The 27836-nt window shown below is 41.3% G+C and overlaps 1 protein-coding gene across 2 annotated transcripts in view; it reads left to right on the top strand.

Moving 5' to 3' along the window:
- Positions 1-8452: 8452 nt before the first annotated feature.
- The window catches only part of HEATR4 (HEAT repeat containing 4), a 37243-nt gene continuing 17859 nt past the window's right edge, over positions 8453-27836 (top strand). Inside the window, exons 1-8 of one of the 2 annotated variants that reach the window (XM_087722000.1) lie at positions 8453-9951; positions 12573-12760; positions 13554-13691; positions 16368-16568; positions 18688-18834; positions 23499-23687; positions 25578-25738; positions 27719-27823. In XM_087722000.1, the coding sequence (XP_087578126.1) occupies positions 9032-9951; positions 12573-12760; positions 13554-13691; positions 16368-16568; positions 18688-18834; positions 23499-23687; positions 25578-25738; positions 27719-27823 (2049 nt within the window). In that variant the 5' untranslated portion in view covers positions 8453-9031. The remainder of the gene's footprint in view (positions 9952-12572; positions 12761-13553; positions 13692-16367; positions 16569-18687; positions 18835-23498; positions 23688-25577; positions 25739-27718; positions 27824-27836) is intronic. The other variant, XM_087721997.1, reaches the window with a different exon arrangement.

The raw sequence follows: 27836 nt of genomic DNA, 5'->3' as shown, positions 1-27836 counted from the left end.
CTGCAGCCTTAAAGCAAGCGTTTGCACAATAAAGAAAATCTCACGCGCGAGAGAAGTTCTTAATTGCTTTTACTGTTAAGTTTCGGAAGCTTCCAAGGCTACAGGCAATCAGGAATGGGGGGGGGGAATCCCTCGCAGGTTTTCAAGATCGTCTGCAGAGGCATTTTTAAAAAGAAAAGGGTCTTCTTGGGAGGGGGAATGGGCTGCGCTCCTGGTTCTGGTATTCCCCCCCCAAAAGACCAGCTTCCCATCTCTCCAAATCTTGTGGCTTTTCAGGATTTTCTTTTTAAAAAAAGCCTCTCCGGATGATCTTGAAATCCTGCAAGGTTGCTTTGGAAGGGGACAGATAGGCAGATTCCCCCTGCCCCCCTCCCTGGGTGCCTGCAGCCTTAAAGCAAGCGTTTGCATAATAAAGAAAATCTCACGCGCGAGAGAAGTTCTTAATTGCTTTTACTGTTAAGTTTCGGAAGCTTCCAAGGCTACAGGCAATCAGGAATGGGGGGGGGGAATCCCTCGCAGGTTTTCAAGATCGTCTGCAGAGGAGTTTTTAAAAAGAAAAGGGTCTTCTTGGGAGGGGGAATGGGCTACACTCAGAGGAGCCGGCGCTTGGGGCACCCTGAAACAATGCATCCCCGCCGCCTCGTTCTACTCAGCAAGCGGGGACATCCCATCTGTGCTCACTTCTGCTGCCACCACCTCCGCTCCCAAACGCAACTGTCAGATGCGAGCAGGTGACTGAAGCTGCTGCTTGCAGTCATTTATTGCTGCAGATAGATTGTGCCTGTAGCGGGAAGCTCTTTGCCCTGTGAGAGCTCCTCTTTGGTAACATCATCAGTGCTAGAAGGGAGTGGGGTTGGGGGGGGAGGAGGAGAAAGTTAGGACAAAAAAGAAAAAGATAAGGAGGGAGAGGACTGTGGGGTCCTTTGGTGTTCTCTGAACGTGGTGGTTTTTAATTAGTTTAGGGAATTTTTATTTATTTATTGTTTATTGTTTACAAGAAATGTTATTCCTTTTTGCAAATGTTTTATTTGTGATGCAATATGTTGCTTTTAAGTGTTTAGACCAGGTTTATGTGTCTCAAAGTGGCTGCTTTTCTATGGGCAGGCCAGGTTTGTTGCAAGGCAGTGTGTTTCACCCTCGTTTAGGTAATTCTGAGGTGGTTGATGGTTCTGTGAGTGCCTGTCCTTTATAATTTTCCACATTACCTTGATGGTTTTTATTCCAGTGACTTTGTCTTTCCTGTTCTTAGGCTTAGGGAAAAAAACCTGGTTTCATTGGCAGTCTTTTTTGGGGGGGGGGGGGATTTTTATTTTTTGGGTGTTTTCCTAGCACTGTCATAGTTTGTGGGTGTGGGTGGGTGTGTAATGTCCCACAGTTATCTATGCATTAATAATGATCTAGTAATATTAATAATATCTAGTAATTAGTAATATCTAGTAATAACATCGTCTTGGCCACTCCCACCAGGTCACATGGGTGGCAGGCCACTCCCACCCGGTCACATGGGTGGCAAGCCACTCCCATCCGGTCACATGGGCAGCAAGCCACTCCCACAAAGGAGGCCACGCCCACAGAGTAGGTTCGAACAATTTTTGAAACCCACCCCTGGTACGGTACTTATGTAACCAAGCTTAAGGGCTCTGTAAGGCTGGAAAGACAAAGATTCAGACTGTCCTGAATTCTCAAACCAAAATATGTTTTATAATTCGCAGACAGCAGAGATTTCTAAAGAGGGAAAGGTCAAGATCCCCCCCCCCAAGATATCATCCTCTCCTGGAAAAATGAAATATCCTAGGGAATATTGAAAAGGCAGAATATTTCCCTGGATGTGAAAAGAAACAGTTTTAAAAGACAGAATAGTTGCCTGTAGCTTCCTGCCCATCCCCACTGGGCCATTGAGAAGGCCCACTAGTCCCTTTTACATAATAAAGACTTCTCCACTGCAGCTGCAGGGGGAAGGAATGTTGGAACTTTACTCAACTGATCACATGGCATCTGAGAACTCATCTATACCTGGATTCAAAACAGCCTAGAAAGTAGCCCCTGCATGGCCCCATGGGAGTCTGATAACCAATCAGAATACATTTCTTACACAGGAACAGGAAACAGAGGGGTGGGACTAAACAGGGTATAAAAAGCCTAGCAAGCACCTCCTTCAGCCCTTCACTTCTTCTCCACCAACATTGAAGCATGTGATCACCTTTTCTGTTCAGGGCTCAAGCCATGTGGCCCTGTCCAACAATAAACCATCTTTCCAAGCAGCCTCCATGTCTCCAGTGTCTTTTTCCCCACTTGGAGCTGAACCCAGAAGGACATTTCTTTCATCACTTGTTAAAAGGACTATTTGGCTGCATGATTGTGGCTGCTAGCTTGACTTGTTTTTGACTCCTTTCCTGCTGACTCCTGTTGTTACTGCCACATAAGAATGTAGATGATTGATTAAAATTGGGGCTACTGCCTAAAAGAAAATTAAAGCAGTGTTTCTCAACCTAGGCAATTTATAGATGTGTGGATTTCAACTCCTATAAATCCTCAGCCAGTTTGACTGGCTGGGAAATTCACACATCTTTAAATTGTTTAGATTGAGAAACACTGGCATAAAGCATTCTCCCAATTTCTTAATGCCTTCATTGGTGCAAACTGGAAACCGGAATAATACAGGTGAAAGGCAATATTCCATCGTGGACTTCTTCCAGATCTGGTGTTTCTTTGGGAGGTTTCCTTTCTTGTTCCTTTTCATTCCTCCAAAGATAAGCGGCCCTTTGGACAGAAAATTATAATGTTCGAAGCAGGTTCTGAATGGCTAGAAATTTCCCAGAAATTAACAATGAATGATGACCAAGATTTTTATTCTATATTAATATACATTCACATACTGTACCTGATACATATTTAAGGTCTGTTTTTTTCCCCAAAAAGGTATTACATACGGACAGGCTCCACCAAGGTCCTTCAATCCCGCGGGTAAATACTCCAAGCCGATTGGTCGAGCCATCTGACAGCTCCCTATAAAAGGGCTAGCTGTCAGACGTTCGGGTGCTGGATTTGTAAACAGTTGTCTGATAAAAGCTGTTGTTTGTCACTGAAGCCTGAGTCTGTCTCATCCATTCACCCGATCTAACAAAAGGGTTTTATTATTATAAGTCATAGCTTATATTATTGCTATAGGGTTGTATTTCTGCAGTATTGACTAGAGGTTCTTAACACTGTAATGGTTAGAGGCATTATGTCATTGTTAGCTATTGTTTGAAATGCTGAAATTAATAAATATTATTTAGATTTTTCTCATGGAAAGCTGAATATAACATTAATAAACAACTGCAAATTATATCAAACGTTTGTTGTACAATAAAGTTTTCTGTCCTAAGCTGAACATTTAATAGTGTCTCCACTCTATTGTTACTTATTATTATTTGTGTTTGTTGATAAAAAGAGAGAACAGATAAAGGAAAATAAGCAACAACAAAAGAAAAAAAAGGAAAAGAAAAATGTTTGGTTTCTAATGTCTTTCTATGCTTCTGCTAATTTATGATGTTTATAAAGATTGAAGCCCCCTCGGAAGCCCAAACTGTAAATGTTTATACCATATTTGCCATGATGTGTGCATATTTAATACATAACATCTAATACATATGCTTGATGTACTCAGGTTTAAATTTCAGGGAAATATCATTTAAGTTGAATTTTGGAGGCTTGTTTATCTGTAGTAAAATGATGTGAGAGCTAGTTCTCATTTGTACAGAAGTAAACAATCTGGTAGGGACGTGGTGGCTCAGTGGCTAAGACGCTGAACTTGTCGATCAAAAGGTCGGCAGTTTGGCAGTTCGAATCCTTAGCAGAACATAACAGAGTCAGCTCCCATTACTTGTTCCAGCTGCCCATCTAGCAGTTCGAAAAGATGTAAAAATGTAGAAAAATAGGGACCACCTTTGGTGGGAAGCTAACAGCGTTCTGTGCATCTTTGGCATTTAGTCATGCCGGCCACATAACCACGGAGATGTCTTCACACAGTGCTGATTCTTTGGCTTTGAAACGGAGATGAGCACTGCCCCCTAGAGTCAGGAACGACCACATGTGTGAGGGGAACCTTTACCTTTAAACAACCTGGTATTATACCAAGCCTTTTACAAAATATTGCAAAGGAACTTTAAGCAAAATCTTTCTGTAAGTGTATGAAAGAAAGAGACTCAAAACATTTGAAAATTATTTTAAGTGCAGTTTACCTTTGATACACAGCAGTGACTGGAATTCTTTTCTAATGATCATAATAAAACTCCTTAGTTGAAATTTTGTATCCCTGGAAATATATTCTCCAGTGTCTTTCCTTGCTAGCCAAGAAACCAGTCAGGGTTTTGCTGAGTATTTTTAACTTTTAAGAGAAATTGTCTAATGAAATATTTGATACCAAATGGCCAGAACTCGAGAGAGCTATATTTAAAATCAACAAATCAAAATGGTCAGTATGCAAATGCATCTTTGTAGCTAGGCAACCACTGTAAACAATCAGATCCAAAGTCTTTTGAAAACTTGTGATGGCTCTGCAAATTGGAGTTTTGAAATAATTAATCTGAAGGTAAATACAAAGCTTTGCTACCTATACAGTAATTAGGTGGAATTATCTAAATGACTATTTTAATAGAGTGGATATTCTGAATTTGTTGAATTTGGGTGTAGCACCTAGAAACAGTTTCTTTTCTGATTCTCATCAAAACATAAACAGAGTGACCCGTATTAATTTAATATAGGGACTAGCAAATATCCATTGTGGTAATGAAAAGAGTATCCTATTTAAAATATCATTGTGTACATTCTAAACAGGAAACGAGAAGGAAAAAATAGTGTAAATGAAGAATATACTGTGTTGTTGATACCACAAAGATAATATTAAGTGCGACTGAGGGAATCCTAATAAAATTTAAGAGAAAGTTAAAATGGATTTTTGAAATAACTGGAGTAGAATTTGTGAGTGAGAATCAAAAGGGGCAACCTATAGCTAGGTTATAACACAATCTATAACATTATATAAAATGTGATAACCTCTAAAATTACAAAAGTGTGGTGGTATCTAAAATTTAAGTAAAATGTGAAAATATAAGACTATATGACATTTGTCAATGGGAACTTGGCCCATCAAGGTCCAGCAGCTCTTCATGCTGCTGTGCAAAAGCTAGCCAACCACTCAATCCGGTGGGGATGGGGCGGTGGGTATTTCATCCGAGGGCCCCGCAGCAGGCCCAATCCCAAGCACTGCTGCTGATGGAGCTGCGTTGCACCGCTGGGTCCGGGGACTTCTTCCAGCTGCCAGCTATTTGTGTGGAACAATATAGAGATGCGGATCAGTTTCTTTGGCAAGCTGGACAGTTTTGTTTGATTGACTCTCAGTAAATTTTGCAAAATATTCTTTTAGAGAATTTGCTTTGTTTTTAATTGTGGTTGCCAAGTCAAGGATTGAAAGAATGGTTTGTGCTTCAGTAGACTATGCCTAGCTATAAAATTTAATCTATTTACTGGTTTCAGCCCATAAGTCCATCTCAAGAGGTTCATACTTATTGGATAAATGAAGTGAGATAATGTTACTTACAGGAGAGGCTTGTTTGCTTCTGTGGTACCTATAACTTTTTGTTGTTTCAGAGGTATTGATGAAGTCTGTTTATCTGAGCTGTGATGGGGCAGTGGTTAAAATGCAGTATTGCAGGCTACTTCTGCTGACTGCCAGTTGCCAGCAATTTGGCAGTTTGAATCTCACGGGCTCAAGGTTGACTCAGCCTTCCATCCTTCCAAGGTTGGTAAAATAAGGATGAATTGCTGGGGGCAATGTAAACCGCTTAGAGAGGGCTGTAAAGCACTGTGAAGCAGTAAGTGCTATTGCTAGCTGCTGTTTCTTCTTCTTTTTCCACATGACAGTAGTGCAAATGTTCTTTCTACAAAAACAATTGACCTAATAAATGCAATAATAAAAAGACACTAAGAATACAAGATGGGGCTAAGGGGGAAAAGGATATGAAAATAAATAGTAAACTAAAATGCAGATAGAATAAAAAAGGCTTTTAGGAGGAGTTAATTATAAGGATTACAACCAGGGGTGGGCTGCTATGGGTTAGCCCGGGTTCAGGAGAACCCGTAGCTAATATTATGGCTGGTTCGGAGAACCTCCAAATCCCACCCCTAGCTGGCCCCTCCACCCTCCACCACCCCTCCCCTCCCAGGAGTCTCCATTTGCCCCATTTTGTATGCGAGGTAACTGCAGGGCCCAAATGGAGGCTCAGGAAGGTGGAAAAACAGGCCTTCCATAAGTTCTGGAAGCCTAGAGATGGGCCCATTTCCAGCTTCCAGAGGGCCTCTGGAGCCTGGGGGAGGCCGTTTTCATCCTCCCGGAGTCTCGAGGAAAGCCTCCAGAGCCTGCAGAAGGCGAAAATGCCCCCCGGCCTTGGTGCAAGGGGCTGACTAGGCCACGCCTACCATGGCCACGCCCATCCAGCAATGGGGCAGAGAACCCACTGCTGAAATTTTTGAAGTCCACCCCTGATTACAACCATCTTTCTTCCACCCTCAACCTGGTAAGCATGTGGTAAAATTGCAAATTCAGAAGATTAATGTTCCTAACTCAGGCTAAGTAACTTTTACAACAGAGAAACATTGTGTAAGAAAGCAATGGCAAAGAAACTGGACGCTCTCATCAATTATGGTTTCTCAGTGCTGTTTTTCTTTGATGAATATCCAGAGGCAAAATACAATAGTTAAGCACCACCCATACAGTGGGGCAAAAAAGTATTTAGTCAGCCACCAATTGTGCAAGTCCTCCCACTTAAAAAGATGAAAATCTTTAATTGACATCATAGGTAGACCTCAACTATGAGAGACAAAATGAGAAAACAAATCCAGACAATCACATTGTCTGATTTGGAAAGAATTTTTTTGCAAGTTATGGTGGAAAATAAATATTTGGTCAATATCAAAAGTTCATCTCAATACTTTGTTATATATCCTTTGTTGGCAATGACAGAGATCAAACATTTTCTGTAAGTCTTCACAAGGTTGGCACAGACTGTTGCTGGTATGTTGGCCGATTCCTCCATGCAGATCTCCTCTAGAGCAGTGATGTTTTGGGGCATTTGCTGGGCAACACGGACTTTCAACTCCCTCCAAAGGTTTTCTATGGGGTTGAGATCTGGAGACTGGCTAGGCCACTCCAGGACCTTGAAATGCTTCTTACGAAGCCACTCCTTCGTTGCCTGGGCAATGTGTTTGGGATCATTGTCATGCTGAAAGACGCAGCCACGTTTCATCTTCAATGCCCTTGCTGATGGTTTGAGGTTGAGGTTTATTCGATTTATATGCCGCCCTTCTTCCAAGGACTGATGGAAGGAGGTTTGCACTCAAAATCTCACGATACATGGCCCCATTCATTCTTTCCTGTACACGGATCAGTCGTCCTGGTCCCTTTGCAGAGAAACAGCCCCAAAGCATGATGTTGCCACCCCCCCGTGCTTCACAGTAGGTATGGTGTTCTTTGGATGCAACTCAGCATTCTCTCTCCTCCAAACACAACGAGTTGTGTTTCTACCAAACTGTTCTACTTTGGTTTCATCTGACCATATGACATTCTCCCAATCCTCTTCTGGGTCATCCAAATGCTCTCTAGCAAATGTCAGATGGGCCCGGACATGTACTGGCTTAAGCAGGGGGACACGTCTGGCACTTCAGGATCTGAGTCCCTGGCGGCGTAGTGTGTTACGGATGGTAGCCTTTGTTACGTTGGTCCCAGCTCTCTGCCGGTCATTCACTAGGTCCCCCCGTGTGGTTCTGGAATTTTTGCTCACCGTTCTTGTGATCATTTTGACCCCATGGGGTGAGATCTTGCGTGGAGCCCCAAATCAAGGGAGATTATCAGTGGTCTTGTATGTCTTCCATTTTCTCATTATTGCTCCCACAGTTGATTTCTTCACACCAAGCTGCTTGCCTATTGCAGATTCAGTCTTCCCAGCCTGGTGCAGGTCTACAATTTTGTCTCTGGTGTCCTTTGACAGCTCTTTGGTCTTCACCACAGAGGAGTTTGGAGTGTGACTGTTTTGAGGTTGTGGACAGGTGTCTTTTATACTGCTAACAAGTTCAAACAGGTGCCATTAATACAGGTAATGAGTGGAGGACAGAGGAGCGTCTTAAAGAAGAAATTACAGGTCTGTGAGAGCCAGAAATCTTGCTTGTTTGTAGGTGACCAAATACTGATTTTGCACCATAATTTGCAAAAAAATTCTTTCCAAATCAGACAATGTGATTGTCTGGATTTGTTTTCTAATTTTGTCTCTCATAGTTGAAGTCTACCTATGATGTCAATTACAGGCCTCTCTCATTTTTTTAAGTGGGAGAACTTGCACAATTGTGGCTGACTAAATACTTTTATGTCCCACTGTAAATCCTGACATTTTATTTGGCCATGTTCTATTCCATATAGATTGGCTATAGATGAATAGATTACCATGTGGATTCCAACTCTCCATCCCACCTGAAACAGGTTTTTATTACCAGATAACATAAGTATTCCGTGATGGCAACAGGAAGTTGGACTGACCTCCAATTTATCTGGGTTTTGCTTACCTTGTTTGTTATAGCAATAGCAATAGCAGTTAGACTTATATACCGCTTCATAGGGCTTTCAGCCCTCTCTAAGCGGTTTACAGAGTCAGCATATCGCCCCCACAGTCTGGGTCCTCATTTCACCCACCTCGGAAGAATGGAAGGCTGAGTCAACCTTGAGCCGGTGAGATTAGAACTGCAGATAACAGTCAGCTGAAGTGGCCTGCAATACTGCACCCTAACCACAGCGCCACCTCGGCTCTGAAATGTGAAATGTGTTATCTGAAATGTGTTATTGTTAACATTAAGGCATATTTATCTTCCTTTTGTGGCACAGGGAAATCTGAACTGTCTCAGCAGAAGAGTGGAATGGGGCAATTTGTTTTTTTTTTTTTGAAATGTTTGCTTTAAAAAAACTACCTTGACACTAGTCAAAAATCTTACCAGTCTTGATAAAATGGAGGCATCTAATCTTTTCAACAGCCAAAATGTCTTTCCTTCTGAATCCACTTTAAAAGTCAAAGTTGACAGTAAGAACTTGCCGTCATACCAAGCTATGTTGTCTGCGATGAAGGCCAAAATGCCTTTTATGTATCAGCAACATTTTAGCCATGATGAGGGCCATTATGCGCATTATCAGAAACAATGTCTTAAGAATGTATCCAAGAGCATTCATTTTTCCAAAGAAACCATTAAGCCATCAGCTTTAGCTTATAAAGATTATGACCCTAAAGGGCTATATGATTTTTCCACTATTATTGGTCAATGTAGAGATGAAAATATTATGCCTAAAAAGCTAAGGAAACCAAGAAAAATGAATTACTTGAGAAGATTACCTCATTTGAAGGAAGCAGAAATGGCTCATGTCAAAGAAACCACTGGTAATCTCCCTCTGTTCTTAGAAGACTTTATCTGGGAAGCCAAAGTAGAGAGTACTCAAGCGGAGTCCACTTTGCTGGTACCCATTCCTCCTCCTCCTTCTCCTCCTCCTTCTGACCTTCCAAATATCCAGTCATTCCTAACCAAACCCCTTGAAAAGGTAGAAGACTCAAGTAAGAAAAGACAGCCCAAATTCACAATCGAGGATGAACCCGAACAAGAAAATCTGGGGTGGGAAGAAAGGCTGTTAACCAAGATAAGCAAAACAACAGCTCAATGGATTGTGAACAATCAAACCTCTTGGGGAGGTTGGGTTCAGGGTAAACTAAAGCATTTCAAGAAACAAAAGTACGACTGGAACAGCATCAGATATGTACTCCCTTGTGAAAATGATGTGGAATTACTGGATGGAATTCTAACTGAGGAAACAGGGGAAGGAGGTCCTATTCACAGAGATGAACAAAAGAAGCTAGAGACCCCTCTCTCTGCCTACTATAGGTAGGACACAATAGTTATTATTACAATAGAAGAAAATATGTAACTTGGGATTGAGTTTTGGAGTCCTTGGTGCTCTCTAAGTTTGGTTGTTTGCTTACAGATGCTTCATTAACCAACTATATACCATCATCAGTGTTAGTGAATGTGGAGTTTGCTCCCTGTTAATATGCAGTTGTTTGCCTTGCCTGTCTTGGTGGGGTGTGGTTTTCTCCTTGGCGGTTCCTCGATCAGTCATCAATAGACACATGGAGATAAACCACATTGACATACCATTCAAAAGAGACAATAAAAAGTTAAGTCCCAGATAACCAATACCCAGATAAGCATGATACCAAACAAACAATAAAAAAGAAAAGAAAAACTTAACCAAGGAACTTCCAATGAGATAAACCATACCTTCACCAACTCCGGCAGGTACCAACTCAGTTTGGCCAAGCTGTCGTATATAAACAGGGAGCAAATCCAACACTCACTAGCACTGATGATGTTACCTAGTTGGGTAATGAAACATCTGCCAACAAACAACCAAGCTCAGAGGGCACCAAAGACTGCATGGATATTATTACAATTCCTCCCGATATAAATCTTTCAATAAGGTGTGAATCTCAGCAAGTTTTATATAATTTACTTCCAATTAAGGATGCATGGAATATACTATACTGGTAATCCTTGGGTGAGCCCAAAATTTATGTTGCCAAGTGAAAAAATTGTTAAGTGAGTTTGCCCCATTTTACAAATTTTCTTGCCACAGTTGTTAAGTGAGTCATTGCATTCATTATGTTAGTAACATGGTTGTTAAATGAATCTGGATTCTCCCTTGACTTTGCTAGTCAGAGGATCGCAAAGCTGATCACATAATCCCAGGACACTGCAACCATCATAAATATGAACCACTTACCCAGCACCTTTTTTTGATCACGTGAACATGGGGGCACTGCAACGCAATGGTCGTAAGTGTGAAAAATGGTAATGTCACTTTTTTCAGTGCTGTTATAACGTTGAATGGTCACTAAATGACCTGTTGTAAATCGAGGATTGCCTACACTGCTTTTATTATTAAATGGGTTGTTTCTCTGGCCCATTCTTTAGATTTGAAAAATGAAGGGACAACACTAGTAAGATGGTGAATCTGTAGCAAAACATAAACCAGGTCCAAAGATTTTGAAAAGAACAAGTCCGGGAACTTTTATTAAACTTTATCAAACAATAAAATATCACCTCCCCAATCACACACCCCTCCCCATGACTGAACTGATCCTTTTATCTGCCCCACTACTCCTTCCACCCACATCAGACTGGAGAATTGACAGGAGGAGGCTCCTTCTCCTATCTCTGGGAAATGCCTAGAGAACGGACACAGTAAAAGCTCACTTCCCCCCATCCTCTTCTCCCACCCTGCGTCTTTTACCACTTATGGGTTGGCAAGGAAAGTGGGAAAGATTTTTGGCAATGGAAAGCTTGAGTCTTCCACTGCTAATAGACAAGTGGCCTTGAAAACCAGCAGCTGGGGATTTATGGGGAGAATGTACAAACAATGGTCTTAGATAGCCAACAGAATCAGAGCAGGACAGGCCCCTACCTTTATGCTTACCCCAGAAATAATTGTTATTTGTGTGCCCCAGCTTGTGTTGCAGAGATAGGAAAAAGATCCTTTTGCAATGGAGCAAGGGACTATAGGTAAAAGTTGTCTTGGTGACAGTGGAGGAGAACATGGGAAGGAAAAACAAGGGGGAAATCTCTCAAAAGTAAATATCTCCCATGTACAGAGCAAAAATAACTATCTTTATCTAGGTCTATATCTTCATGTTCTATGATACAATTAAATTTTAACCAATTTATCAGATCAATTAACACAATGAAACAAACAGGAAAACAGAACTACATGTACCTACAAACCATGGAAAAACCACCAAAAATATCCAGTTCTACCTGTAATCTATAGTTCTTCTTAAGTAGGATTTTTTTTGTATGAATTTGGCTACCACTAAATTAATGACTGTTTAAACGGTTGCTGCCTCTCTCTTTCCTTCTGACACTGCGTTTTCCAATTTTTTTTTCTTAGTAGCTGTTTTTCCTCAGTCAGTTCTTTTCACTGCTGGTCTTCCCACCACCTCACCTGTTGTTATGATAGCATCTGTCAGAACATCTCTGCAGGTGTGTAGATCTGAAGACAGAAACCACTGAATGAACTGAGATTCTAATCTAGTCTAGCTATTGTAGAAGTTTTAATATAAATTCTTGCACAGACGAAGTTTTTTCTGGCTTCCGTTCCAGTTCTAATCTGAACTATAAGAACTATTCAAATGTTTTGATTTATTACTTTATTTTATTAATAAATCTGCTTAATCATGAGTGATTCAAGGCACTGTATGAAGAGGATTGAAAGCATAATAAAATTAGAGTATTCCATGAGCATAAAACCCTACTATAGTAAATAAACTCCATTTAGGATTGATGGGTTCTATTTGTTTGGATAAAACACAAATTGCATTATTTTCTCCAACATGGCAATTTCTATCCAGCTAACCAGCTTGGCCAACTGTTTATGCTTATTGATTTATTCCCATATAAATCATGTTAACTTTCTTCCCATAAAAATCATGTTCACTGAAAACTTCCAGGTTACCATCTTTTCATAAAACAGTGATAGGTGAGGATGATCAACTCTTTCAAAATGAAACAGCAGAAAAAATATCAATGAAACATCTCAAACCAGCAACTCCTGTTAAACGTCGTGAACGGCTGCACCCCAGGACTGGGAAACATACATATGTGACTCAGAATGCCTTTGAACAAGAGCTTTATTTTGGTAAGAATCAGGGAATGACTAAAGAGCTTTAACTTTATGGAATGAAAGTCTGCTTCCAAAATTGGTTCCACTATAAGCTTGCAGAAAATTCTATTCTGTCAAATCAAATCTTGTGTACCGAAAGACATGACAAATATTACTAGAAGAATAGATGTTAAAACAATGATATTTTTATTTTGAGAATTGTGTAACAGTCTGTCCTATCTGGAACTTTTTAATATTGCAGGTAGCAGTGGTGAAAGAAGACTGAGGAGCCCTGGTGGTGCAGTGGTTAGAATACAGTACTGCAGGCTAACTCTGCCCACAGCCAGGAGTTCAATCCTAGCAGGGCTCAATGTTGATTTAGCCTTCTATCTTTCTGAGGTCGGTAAAATGAGGAGCAGATTTTTGGGAGCAAGATGCTAACATTTAAAACCATACAGAGAGTGCTGTAAAGCACCATGGAGTGGTATATAAGTCTAAGTGCTATTGCTATTTTCCTAAGCCATATTTGTGAGTTTCTCCAATGCATCTGGTTGGCCATTGAATGATATAAAATGCTAGACCAGATTAACCTTTGGCCTCATTCATTTGTAGATTGCCAGATTCTCATTTCCCTCAAAGGACTCCAGAAATGTTATAGACTTAGAGATGTTCAACCAATAAAATTAGTGCCTAAGCTTTGATTTGCAGAAAGGATCTTGTCCAAACACTACAAGCTACTGTACCATGCTTATGGGACACAAAAAAGCGTTCAGCATATAGAAATAATGTTGCTAAGTTCCAATGGTTTTCTTCCTCTGTATACTTTTAGGGTCTGCCAAGATTATCCATCAAAAAACCAAGAAGGATCGTATCATTCTGAATAATCATGATGAATATAACAAACATCTAGAACAATGCTACCCAAGACCTCCAGAAATCTGGAGCTTCAAATCACCAAAAGGGACAAGTAAGAGTGGAGCACTATGCTGATTTCCCCCCCATATTTTATTCACCATTCTCATTTGAGGGAGAAAAATTGCTTTCAAAATTATCTTAATATATAATAATTTGATGGAAATTATTATCACTTTAAAAAAATGAAATTAAGAGGATAGATTTTCATACTTTCACATTTTTTGTGTGGAGGACTACTCTTGTTTCTAATATGATTTCTCATAGAAATCAGGAAAGTGAAGAAATACCTACTTCACTGTAAATCCTACATGAAAAAGATCCCTTAACTGGAACTATGTAGGTTTGTAATGTTTTTAATCACTTGTGTCCTTAAATTTAAAACATTTTTATTTAAATTTGGTTTTTTAGGATTGTTGCATCAGTCTAAGTTCTATTATTTCTCTTTCACACAATTTCCTAATCATATTTTAACATACTTCTTGAAATAATAAGTAATATTCTGTTAATGACCTGTATTCAAAGTTCTGATGTCTATGCCCCCGTTGGGCGTCTGAGATTTAAAACATCTCAGTTGAATCATCAGGAGACAATGAACAATAAAAAAAACTTTACTGAACTTTTGCAAAAGGCTTCCCTCCTGGGTTCATGTTGAGCCACAGAGGAGAAAAAAGAATACATATGAATATCAAATTTAAATACAATTCCAAAGAAGATAATTCTCCTGCCACGCCCCTTATTTTCATTGGTCACTGGTAATTGGTCACATTATATAAGTTTTATACAATGGTTTATATAGCAGTTATTTTCCCAGACATTTGCACCATCTTTATCATAACAATACTCAATTTTAGCATGACAGCTGCTTCCCTGCCAATGTTAGCCTGACCTGACCTGGAATGTTAATCAATGTATAGCTTTGTTATTACCATAAACTCCCTTAGGTTAAACAATCTTGTCTTAGGTTAAACAATCTAATATCTCATACAGAGTTCAAAAATATGGCTGTCCCCTTGCTTAGTTTTGCTTGCTTAGTTTTATAGGAATAATTCTCATTTCTCTCAGGGCACTTGGTAATTGGTCTGCATTTATGGTTGTTTACAGCACCCCATGGTCAAATAGCTACAAACTATGAGGTTTTTTCTCCCAAAAAACAAATGGGCAAACAAATAGTCCTGAATAATGGGTTCCTTTAACTGTATAAGTGTCAGGGTTCTAAGTAACACCCCCCAACGAACACTCTGTGGTTGAGTTTCCTCAAAGTTCCATTTTTTTAGAGATGTCATATTGGCACATCTGGGAAAACCCAAATCTGAAGCTTCCAGGTTTTCCCACAAGTCTATCACATGGTCCAATCAGTCATTGCCATGAAGGAAGATTCCTCCACATCTGTTCAGATGCAGGGGCAAGGAGACCTTGACTTTCTGAGAAGGAATGTTATTATGGCTACATATCACCTATACTCTGTATAATCCCCCGTCTCATTTTCCCACAGTAGAAAATGGGTCAGGCCTGAAATCCAAAAGGTAAAAGATGGCTTCCAGGTCTGACAATAAGGTCTCCTGCTCAAGCAGTGATTGGATTAGAAGACTACCAAGGTCTCTTCCAATCCTGTTTTTCTATATTCTAATGACTGCGGCATTCACTTAACAACTATGGTGTTTTCTTAATGACTGGCACAAAGGAGTCCTAAAACAGAAGCCCATCTAATCTTCTATTAAATCAGGTGTAATCCTGGGATGACCCTCTTTACAACTGTCATGACTTACGACTGAAAGCATGGGCTCAGATACAGTCGTAAGTCTATCTATATCCAGGGAAAGATGTAGGTATAGCTGTTCTCCTTTAATCAAAGAAAATATCCTGATACAGATTAACTGTTCCCCATAGGAGAAAGCGGGATCAAAAAAGCCAAGATGGCGCAACTATTCCATTGAAGCCCTACCCCTTTTTTTACTGGTGCCATGTGGTCTTACAGACAGGGTGGGGCTCTGATCACAGGATTTCCTCTAGGTGCAATGCTGCTTGCCTCACGTTCTGGATCATGCTAATGGATAAAAATCTTCAGCCCACAAATTGCGACGTAGCCTGCCCTGTCACCAACAGGGATTTGTTTTGCATGTGGAAAAGCTAGTTTTTCACAAAAACTGAATGGTTTTTTTTTGCCCATTCCATAAGTCAGGATGGGAAAGAAGAAAAACTGCTATTTCATTATGTAAATAATTGAATTAATAATAAATTAAATAATAATTTAATTATGTAAACTCTCTCCTGGATTTTCAAAATGATTTTTCTGTGTTACTCCATCTGTTTGCCTGATTTGATGTATTAGTTTTATTATTTATTATTATGTAATTCAGTTTCATCATTTGAACACTGACACATTTTTAAAGTAACTCTCCATTTTTCCTTCTCTCTTTAATGAGTCTGCTCCAGCATTCAAAGCTAAAACAGATTGCTTTGTGTTCCATATGACTTGACTACCTATATTCACAGCATTCCAATGTGTAAATAACATTTCTATCCAGATATTACCTATTTGTTCTGAATAATACAAAAGCCATTGTTATAATTTAAAATTTTGCCGTAATCATTCACTATATAAAGCAAGCCAGGGATAGTTAAATTTGCTATTTAGACATTAACCTTTGTTTTTGTTCATCACTTTTGCAAATAAGAACTAATATGAATGAATTACTAACTAGCTTTCATTAAAATTCTTCTGGATCAGGTAAAAAAGTACAGAAGGGGATGATCCACTGGAAATCACTTCCCACTCTCATTGAAGATTTTTCCCAAGTGGAAGAAATACAGTCACCTGACCCAACTGGAAAAGAAAAAGATCTGTGCACTAAACAGAAAGAAAGCGTATCTGAAAATGTTCGTATCCGTAAGACAATGTTGGAACAATGGAAAGCTGCCTGGAAATTTGGTAAATACATACTCTTCTTCTAGTTCTGGCTTTAATTTGTTATAGCCCATTTAAGTTAAAGGCTATTTTTCTGTTTTGACTGCTACCATTAATAATTGTCAAATCCTCTCTCACCTGTTATGGGCAGGTCACTTGAAATAATAATAATAATAATAATAATAATAATAATAATAATAATAATAATAATAATACTCAGCTGCTGTAAAAAAATCGCGCAGACTGATTATAAATTGTGGCACAATTCAGTAGCACAAATAATCCATTGGAATTTGTGCAAAAATTATAATATTAAAACAGCAACAAACTTATATAATATTATATAATATCATCAGCCTGAAAAAGTCACCGAAAATCAGATGGTCAAGATCTTGTGGGATTTCCGTTTACAAACCGACAAAATACTGGCGCAGAATACACCAGACATCACACTGGTTGAGAAAAATAAGGTCACAATCATAGACATCGCAATACCAGGTGATAGCAGGGTCGCCGAGAAGGAACATGAAAAAATCGCAAGATACCAGGACTTAAAAATCGAAATTCAACGACTATGGCACAAACCAGCAGTGGTAATTCCAGTGGTAATTGGCACACTGGGCGCTATTCCAAAAGCACTGGAATTACATTTAAAACAGTTAAAAATTGACAAAATCACCATCAGTCAAATGCAAAAAGCTGCACTGCTTGGATCTGCACGCATATTACGAAAATACGTTATGACGTCTTAGGCCCCTGGGTGGGGCCCGACTAGTAACCAATGCCAAATCCGACGAAACAACTGGCCGCTGTGATACAATTGTATAATAATAATAATAATAATAATAATAATAATAATAATAATAATAATAATAATAATAACAACAACAACAACAACAACAACAACAACAACAATAACAACCACCTTAACAGTTCCTAGGTCCTTGGTTAGGACTCGAGCTGTTGAGCTAGCAACCAGCCTCAAAGACTGTGAAATTCACCAAAGATTAACCAGTAATAATAATAATACAGCCTCAACATTTTACTTTTGCATATTTAATACATACTAGTCATTTCTATAATAATAAACTCAGCTAACCAGCAAATCTCAAAGTCAAAGTTACATTTTTGTCTGTCTATTTCCAAGTAGAAAATAAATTGGATGTATTCTTTTTTTCTTAACAAAAGATTAAACTGCTTCAATAAAGTAGTTGATTTGGTCATTTCTGCTAGTTCTACCAGTTTATCCAGACATTCTTCCAATATGGAAATTAATGTATCTTTCAATTTTTGCACATAGAGCAATTCTCACTGCCATCAACATAAATAACAACAAAGTTCCATTTTTTTTCAAATCAAGTACATTCGATGAATTCACAAGATATTAAAGTCCAAACTGAGTGGAGGAAACATCATAAAAGCCATAAATACCTGGACTGTGATATCAGTGAATAAAGGCTAATGGACGAACGACGTGTAATTCTAAGCCACAATTTTTTCACTACAGCAGAATTAATAGGAATTGAAGAGAAAGCAACTAATGGTCTGAGTATACCAACAAAGAAGAGTAACATCAAGAATGATTTGCAGACTCCAAAGCAAACTGAGGAAGAAAGGGAGGAAAAGGCTGCTGAAATGGATGAAGATAAAGAACAAGGAAGCACTGAAGAACAAACACCAACAGATATTTCTCAATTAGCTGAGAAAATAAAGCATCAAATGGAAGATGCTGAAAGAACACGTTTGCCAAAGCTGAACCAAGTGAACCGGAAAGAATTGAGAAAGGTACTAAAAAAGGTCAACGAGGCTGTGCAAACCATTCAAACCACTACATTAGCTGAAACAAATGAGCTGATGTATGCAGCAGCCTTCATAACCATCAAAGAATTGGGTTTGAAAATACAAAAGAACCAAAGAGGCAATCAGCATCATCACTGTGCTATTCGGAACAACATACATTTTAACAAGATACTTGTGTGATACTTAGGAAGCTGGCAGCAACTCATATCAACCATCAGTGCCAGTCAGTGATATTTGTGATACATTTTAAAATGTTCAGTTGACTGGGTTTCATGTTTAATGAATAACGTATATAATAATTCTCTCCAATGTTCTTCTTATGGTATTTTTGTACAACTTTCAGATCCTCATTGGCAGACAGCAACAATAGAAGGGATACTTGTAGACCTTACTGATGTGCATGTTCAAAATCGGATCAATGGTCTACTTGTCTGTGCCTCTGCTGTGCTTGAGCGCCCCGGTAAAGTCCAAACTGCAAATCAGGCATCAGGTACATGGGTCGGGCTCAAATTTCTATCATTTCACTTATATTTCTTGAGAATTAGTAGATGCTACAGCTGCTGGGATATAAACAGTACCTGATTCAAGGAGTCTGATGTCTTCCTAGGTGAGTTAGCTTGCAGTTCCATCCAGTGACGTGCGGTGAGGTTTATACCTGGTGAGGCTCAGCTGGGCATCCTTTTGTGAAGCAGCTCAGCAGGGCAGCGGTCGGCCTCGGTGGGGGGGGGGGAATTTGCATCGCGGGAGCAACTAAGCGTCCGGGTCTGCAGCAAAGGCGCTTGGTGGCTCCCGCAATGCAAAGTGCCCCGCCACCCCCCGCTGCCCCAGCCTGCGTCCGCTGCTTCTCCAAGCTCCGCTGCTGGAAGTCCCAGATCACCTCTGGGGGAAGGCTGAGTGAGAAATGGAGCGAAGCTTCTCCGCGGCCTCCCGGCACTACGCAGAGGCTCTCACAGGAGCGCGTGCCAGCAGCCAGTGGCCCAGAGCGGCCTCGGCTGTGAGACAAGGCAGCGCTTAAAGCAGCCGCTGCCACTGCCGCCGCCACTGCCCCGCCGGGCGAAGGAGGGGCGGTGGCGGTGGCAGCGGCTGCTTTAAGCGCTCCCTTGTCTCGCACCCGGGGCCGCTCCAGGCCGCCAGCCGCAGACATGCGCTCCTGCGAGAGCCTCTGCGCAGCGCCGGGAGGCCGCAGAGAAGCTTCGCTCCGCTTCTCACCCAGCCTTCCCCCAGAGGCGATCCGGGACTTCCACGGCGGAGCCTGGAGAAGCAGGCCGGGGCAGCGGGCGGGCGGCAGCATCGGGGACGGTGGGGCACTTTGTATCGCGGGAGATGCCAAGCGCCCAGGTCTACAGCAAAGAGCCAGCCTCTTCCTTCTCTCCACTCCTCTCTCCTCTGAAGCACACCCTGCCCAACGTAAGTGTGCTCAAGAAGACATGATTCACTGCTTCCAGATCAGGAGGTGGAAGAATTAGTGCCTCTTTTGCATCTGAACTTTTTTGCCTTTTAACTCTTTCTTAACTTTTAGAGGGTGAAAAATTCCTTATGGAAAGGAGGCCCCGAGTTCTCTCGCCTCCTGCTTTGGTTAACACTAAGCAGACACCAAGCCACTGTGACCTGGAATCTGGTAGCAACTATCTTGGCTTTAATTATTTTTTAAAAAATATTTAAATTTCTTTCTTTTTCCTGAGGAGACTGGTGAGGCTCCGCCTCCCTTGCCTCTAGTGACTGCACGTCCCTGGTTCCATCCATTTATACATAAGAGAAGTGTTAACTGAATCTATTGCAGGGGTGGGTTTCAGCCGGTTTGCACTGGTATGCTAGAACACATTTGTGAAATTTAGCATACCTTTTGGAAACCGTTCATCTGGTGGCACAGTATTGGATGAACAGTAACCTCCTGCCTGCCCCTCCTCTTGCTCCCCCCCACCCGTCCGGTCACCACTCACTCGCTCTCTCACCCCACTCATCCGCACCATGATTTCCCCACCTGCTGCTCACTAATTGGCTGGCTCACCAATCGCCCCGCCTCTGAGAGGCAGTGTGTGTTTGTGTGGGGCTTTCTCACAAGCCTTGTTTCTTTCTCCAAAGGTGTGTGAGAAAGCCCCCCCATAGCCCAGTAGGGAAGCGAGCCCCGGGCCTCATCTCTGCCTCTTTCCTCGAGAACCTCTCCCATCACTGCGCCCTTCACTCGCCTTCCACCCGGAGGCTCTGCTGGTGGGGTGCCTCCCATTTCGCCTCCTGAGAGAAGCTCGGGAGAGATGTGCAAATGGCCACCACTCAAGGCTCCCGAGGAGGATGCTGGACACCGAGGGTGGCAGTGGTGTCCACTGCTGCTGTTTCTGCTGCTCCTGGTAATGCAGGCTTCTCGAAGAGCATTAAGTTGCAGCAGCTGCATTTTGCCCTGAAATTTGCCATCCCGGCAACCCGAAGGGGATATTCTCCCAGCAGTGTCTCAGGCGCTCCCACCCTTAGCCCAGAGGGGATGAGGACAGCTGGGTACAGTTTGGCGCCTTCTCCTCAGATGATCAGGGGGCCTCGTGCGCCTGCTTGCTCGTATGGCCTGCTTGCTTCCAGTGGGAATGGGAAGCACGGTGATCTTAATGTAGTAGGGCAGGGGAGGCTGGAGCAGAAGGTTAAATAAGCAAATTTGGCTTCAAATGTCCCCTTCGGGTTGCCGGGACAGCAAGTTTCAAGGCAAAATGCAGCTTCTTTGCATGGCAAGAGAGAAAGTTGCCTGAGATGCAGCTGCGTTTTGCCTTGAAACTTGCTGTTCCGGCAACCCGAAGGGAACATTCTCCCAGGGTGTCTCAGGCAACTTTCTCTCTTACCGTGCAAGGAAGTGAAGCCAAATTTGTTTATTTAACCTTCCGCTCCAGCCTCCTCTGCGAGGGACCGGCTGCCCCGCTGCCTCTGGTTTCCATCTGAGAGTCTTCGCTCTCCAGGACTGTAATTGTGCAGGCTGTGTGCACGTGCCTATGTTTTTCAAGGCGTGGAGTGACTCCGGAGTCCTTCCACGACCCCCCATGGAAAACATAGGGGTGCGCGCACAGCCTGCACAATTACAGCTCCGGAGAGCGGAGACTCTCAGAGGGAAGCCAGAGGCAGCAGGGCAGCCGAGTCCCTCGCCTTCAGAGGGAGGAAGGGCCAGTTGGGAGAGGGGCTTTGATACTACAGGTAGTCCTCACCTTATAACAATTTGTTTAGTGACCATTGAAAGTTACAATGGCACTGAATGGCAAAAAAGTGACTTTAAAAAGTTTTTCACACTTACAACCATTGTAGCATCCCCATAGTCAGATGATCAAAATCCAGACACTTAGCACCTCATATTTACGACGGTTGCAGTGTCCCGGGTTCACATGATTCCCTTTTGCAACCTTCTGGCAATGGAGAAGTCAGATTCACTTAACAGTTATGTTACTAACCTAACAATTGCAGTGATTCACTTAACAGCTGTGGCAAGAAAGGTTGAAAAATGAGGCACAACTCACTTAACAACTGTTTTGCTTAACAGCAGAAATGTTGGGCTCAATTGTGGCCATAAGTCAAGGACTAACTGTACTTTTACATCAGGATAATGAAAGGAAATGCCTTTTATCGCCGCAGTTCATATTTAATCTTAACCCTGAGATGAATCAGTAAATTAAATCAAAATTAACCTGTTTTAAAATCTTGCAAAACTACCAAACTTTGCAAAATTTCAGCAAGTTCCTGTAAGAAATATCTCCCAAATGATATTATGAGATTTTGAATAAAAACAACAACATTTTACAAATTGTTATGTAAGAATGCCAAAATGTTATGTGAGTTCTTATAAAAATATTTTTTTGCTTTAGATTTTATGAAATGTTAGGAGAGATTTATAGTCTTCCAAAATGATGTAATATCATCGGAACTTATATTTCCAAAATATAAAGAACAATGAATTTTATATCGAGCTATAATGTACTTAATTGTTTTTGTGAATGTGAAACAGCCTGTTATACCTTGCTGATTGTAGTTTAAAAATCTTGAATTATTGTTATATGCAAGTACAATCGTTAAGTCACATCAATGGATTGTCTGGCTCCAGAAGTTCCAGTATATAAAATTTGGGATTTAAAATAAATATGCTAGCAACTGATTTTGTATTTCTAACATTTTAAATATTTATTTTATTATTGAACTACGAGAGTCAGCTTCTAGAGAAAATGGGCATCAGAGAATTTAATAAATAATAATAATGATGACCTGGCTCTGTCAATTAGCATGGGGATTCAATAGTGGTATGCAACAATTGAAGTGGTTGGTTGCTAGGGGGCGCTCCATCCACCTTTTTAACTTGTCTTTTTAACTTTGTCTTTGCATGGATTTTATGGGTTTTATTTGTAAACTACTCAGTATCTCTTAGATAGTGATGTGGGCCCTACTTACATTTGATAAATAAATAAATAATGATGCTATCCTCTTGCCCCACTGCAATTAATGCACAATAATGCCTTGGTAAGGCCACAGTTGGAATACTGCATCGAGTTTTGGACTCTACAATATAAAAAAGATGTTGAGACTCTAGAAAGAGAGCAGAGAAGAGCAACAAAGATGATTAGGAGACTGGAGGCTAAAACATATAAAGAACAGTTGCTGGAATGGGTAGATCTAATGAAAAGAAGGACTCGGGGTGACATGAAAGCTGTGTTTTAATATCTCAGGGGTTGGCACAAAGAAGAGAGGATCAAGTATTCTCCAAAGTAGGAGCCTCCAGAAGTTATGAATCCTCCAACACTCTACTCTACTCTACTCTACTCTACTCTACTCTACTCTACTCTACTCTACTCTACTCTACTCTACTCTACTCTATTTTACTCTACTCTACTCTACTCTACTCTAATTTGGGATACACATTCCAAAGCTTAGCTAAGAAATACTCTAATGATCTTTAACGCACCATGACTAACTTCATTTTATTTTTTAATTCTCTCCATTATCTCTGAAGAGAATCATGCCCTTTGTAATGCACATTTCAAAACCTTTCTGAAACCTTTAGGAGGCAAAAATCTTTTAAAAGCTACAAAACGTTTGCAGCAATATATTTATAATGCTAATTATTAATTTTTAACATACCGTAAATATATTTTTAGAATCCGGCATTGTTTCATCATGCATTTGTGCTGATTTCCACAGCAAAAGGACTAGATGCTTTCACAAAGGACATAGAAATTAAGGATATACCAAAACAAATAAAGCCCTTACTGCGAAAAACTCTGTTTGATACGGATGCACATGTACGAATGGCAGCTGCAGTATGCTTCTATGCCATGTGGAAACCAAATCCAGAGGCGCAGTCTATCATGAAGAAAGCTCTGATACATGGTTAGTATACATCTTTTCCCCCCTGTATGAATGTCACTAATCCATAAAGCCATGATAATTGGGGGGTCCTTGGTGCTCTCTGAACTTGGTTGTTTTCTTGCAGACGTTTCATTAACCAAACTTGATAATATCATTAGTCTGATGAAGTTCGGGACTAGCACTGATGATGTTACCTAGTTTGGGTAATGAAACATCTGCAAAAAAATAACCAAGCTCAGAGAGACCAAGGACCCCTCATGTCAAGCCTGAACTACAAATATTCTCCTTTATTGGCCATGCTAATTTGTTTCCCCAGCAAACAACATTTGGATATACAGTATGCTAAGCTAGGAAGAGTATCAAGAAAGTGATCCCAACAGAGATAGGCAGGAACCATTACCTATTTCTTAAGTCCCAAACAAAGAGATTACAGTTAGGTGCAACTCATGTATATGCCTCACTGACGTATAAGAAAGAGAAGGAAGTATTGCTCAATCTAATTTGCAAGATTGATGTCAGGCCTACTGGGCAGACCAGACCAGGAAATAAATTCCGTGGGAAAGCTAACACAATTTTTACTGAGATTAGCTATGATACCTGAATCTTACAATTTTGACTTTGAGTGTACTTTCTTCCCCTTCTTATACACCAATGAATCGGAGAAGAGTCTGCCCAAGCTGCTTCTGAATGTTATCTCACTGTTCTGGATTTTAAAAAAACCTTGATCCCTTTTGCTTAACTAATGGTTCCTGCATCCGTCTAATAAGGGCATCTGCTTTACGCTCTATAGCCATGATGGCAAACACAGGTGGCACGCGAAGCCATTTGTTAGAGCATGCAAGGCGTTGCCCTGTTAGCTCCAGTGTGCATATGCGCGCTGGCCAGCTGACTTTGGTTTTCATTTTCTGCCATTTTTCACCCTTCAGAGGCTTTCCTGAAGCCTCTGGAGGGCGAAAAACAACCCAACGTGCAAAACAGAAGTTCAGGAAAGGACTTCTGGTTTGCGTGTTGCGCCGTTTAGCCTCTGGAGGGCCTCCGGGGGTGGGAGGGAGGCCGTTTTCACCCTCCCCAGGCTCCTAGAAAGCCTCTGGAGCCTGGGGAGGGCGAAAAAAGAATCCATCATGTGCCAAAAGCTAGGGGAGAGTGAGGGTCGTGTACACATGTGCGGGGAGATCATGCACATACCCCCCTGTGCTCCCCCCGCTTTTGGCATGCGATGGGAAAAAGGTTAGTCATGACTGCTCTATAGACTAGGGCCCTCATCCAGCTAAAGCAGAAATGGGGGGCATGAATCACCTCGAAACACCCTGTGCCTTTCCTGGACATCATTAAGCTCCATTCAAAAGCAACAGGATTGGTTAATTACATTGCTTTCTTTAGAAGTAGATCAAATGACGCACAGGTAGTCCTCAACTTACAACAGTACATTTAGTGACCATTTGAAATTACAATGGCACTGAAAAAAGTGACTTATGACAGTTTTTCACATTGCAGTGTCCCCAAGGTCACATGATGAAATTCCAGATACTTGGCAATTTGACTCTCATTTATGATAGTTGCAGTGTCCTGGGGTCATGTGATCACCTTTTGCGACTTTCTGACAAGCAAAGTTAATGGGGAAGGCAGATTCACTTAATAATTAGTGTTGCTAATTTAAAATTCAATTGACAACGGTTAAGGTCATAAAAGGGGGCAAAATTCACTTAACAACTGTCTCGCTTAGCAACAGAAATTTTGTGCTCAATTGTGGTGGTGACTACTGTATTTTTAACCTGTCTGTCTGTCTGTCTGTCTGTCTGTCTGTCTGTCTGTCTGTCTGTCTGTCTGTCTGTCTATCTATCTATCTATCTATCTATCTATCTATCTATCTATCTATCTATCTATCTATCTATCTATCTATTTTCTTGTTAGGTAATTCTGCAGACAGCTGGGCAGCAGCTCAAGCTCTAGCACTGGAAGGCATTACCAGTTTCGAGGTAGTGAAAAGGATTCTGTCTCAGATTTTTGATCAAACCGATGATACTTCAGAAGAACAGGCATGCCTTTTGTTAGCTCGGCTCAGCAAACACACGGTTAGTATCAACACTCAGGAAGAAGAATGTGGTGGAAGCACAGGATCGGTATGGCCACTGAGGATTTCTGAATCAATTTGCCCATCATTATTGGATGCACATATTGTGCACTAGTGCCTCTGCCGGGGCAGTACCTCATCTTTCTTGTTGAGCTCACAAGCAAAATAGAATTGGCCTGTGTGGGAGGCCACCAGGGAATATCAGCTTCAAGATTTTACCAATGTTTAGGCTCTTGGCACATGCTTGTTGCAGAAAGATCACTATGGCCAATTTCTTCAAAAGGTTAAAAAATGGTTGTCATCAGGGGTGGGCTTCAAAAAGAGTCCTCTGCCCAGTTGCTGGGTGGGCGTGGCCATGGAGGGTGAAAACAGCTGCCCCAGGCTCCTTAGGGCCCTTGGTAGGCCTGTTTTTTGCCCTCCCCAAGCCTCCGTGCGTGCCCTGCACTTACCTGCTTCCAAAACAGACCAGGTGGGGACTAGGAGTGGGATTTGGGGGTTCTCCGAACTGCACAGAATCTTAGCTAGAGGTTTTCCCAAACCCCTGCGAACCCCCAGCAGCCCACCCCTGGTTGTCATCTAGAAAGCCTACCTTTGGGACCTCACCAATCAGGAAGCTCCAAAAAATTGTGGAATGTCATCATACAGTTGTTGTATTATTATTTTACAATAAACCTGTCATTTGGGGAAATCGTGAATTTTCCTTATGTGTGAGAAAAAAAAGTAATTTTGAGTTTACATAAGAATATACACACACACACACATACTAAATGCTTTGCTATTTTTCTTTTCCTTTTTTCATTGCTCAACTAATGTGAAGAGTCAGCATAAATAACTGTGGTATTAATGCACATTATTAGCAAGTTAATCTTCAACAGCAAAACTAAACTTGCACATTAAATGTACATAAATGTTATAAATATACTGTTTGATACCAATATACTGTAAAAATCATAAAAGTGCTTTTTTAAAAGATATGTTAATTTAAAAATACCCTTTATACCCTTTTGAGCAATGAATTATAAATCCCCCCCCCTTCTTCCTGTCTATGTATAGAACCGTGATGGCAAACCTATGGCACACGTACCAGAGGTGGCACTCAGAGGCCTCTCTGTGGGCACGTGCACCATCACGGTTCACCGACAAATGCGTGCTTGACAAAAGCGTGTTGACAAAAGCGTGCCAACAAAACCGCGGGGACAAGAGCGCGAGTTCGAAATTGCGCCGAAGAATGAACACAGAAGTGTGCCGACAACAGCGCACCGACAGAAGCGCGCTCTAAACCTAACCCTAAACCTAACCCTTACCCTAACCCTTACCCTTAACTTAACTGGTTCACCAACCCTTAACTTAACCGTAATTGCGCTTCTGTCGGCGCTCTTTTGTGGGCGCACCTTTGTGGGCGCGCTATCGATGTCGCGGTTTATCGCCACGGTTTTGTCAGATCATGCACCGTCACCAGCTTCTCTTCTGGTTTCCAGCATGCATATGAATGCCAGCCAGCTGGTCTTCCTGGGCGCCGTTTTCCAGGCTGCTTTTGAGGCTGTTTTCTGAGCCATTTTGGGGCTATTTTCGGGCTGTTTTTTAATATTTTTTTGCTCCCAAAAATGGGTGAAAAATGGCCCAAAAATCGCCTGAAAACAGCCCAAAAAAAGGGCCTGAAAACAGCCCACAAATGGCCCAGAAAACGGGCAAAAAAACCTGGCATGCTGCACTGGCCAGCTGATCTTCAGGTTTCTGGTCCTCTGGTATGCGCAAAGACCAGCTGGCCAGCGTGCATGCATGTGCCAGAAACCGGAAGACCAGCTGGCCGGTGCATGTATGTCGGTTTTGGGGTTTCTGGCACTCTGGCATGCGCCGATGCATGCACACACATTCTGGTTTGGGCACTCTGTGCCAAAACGTTTCACCATCACTGGTATAGAATGTCATATAAACACATTATGGAGTATTTTTAGGTTTCTTATTAATTGACTGCTTTCAGGGTTTGGTTCATTGTTTACTGGCATCAGAACTGAACAGCTATCAATGGATACATCGGGTTTTGGCATGTAAAACATTGTCTCGTATTCCGGGGAGCGTCACCCAGGTATGTTTCATTT

The sequence above is a fragment of the Thamnophis sirtalis genome, unplaced genomic scaffold (genome assembly GCF_051295495.1).
Source record: "Thamnophis sirtalis isolate CommonGarterSnake01/CBP01778 unplaced genomic scaffold, rThaSir2_p1.2 scaffold_1, whole genome shotgun sequence".
Lineage (NCBI taxonomy): Eukaryota > Metazoa > Chordata > Lepidosauria > Squamata > Natricidae > Thamnophis > Thamnophis sirtalis.
Note: the sequence above shows the minus strand (reverse complement) of the source record. Positions and strands in the feature narration are given on the sequence as shown.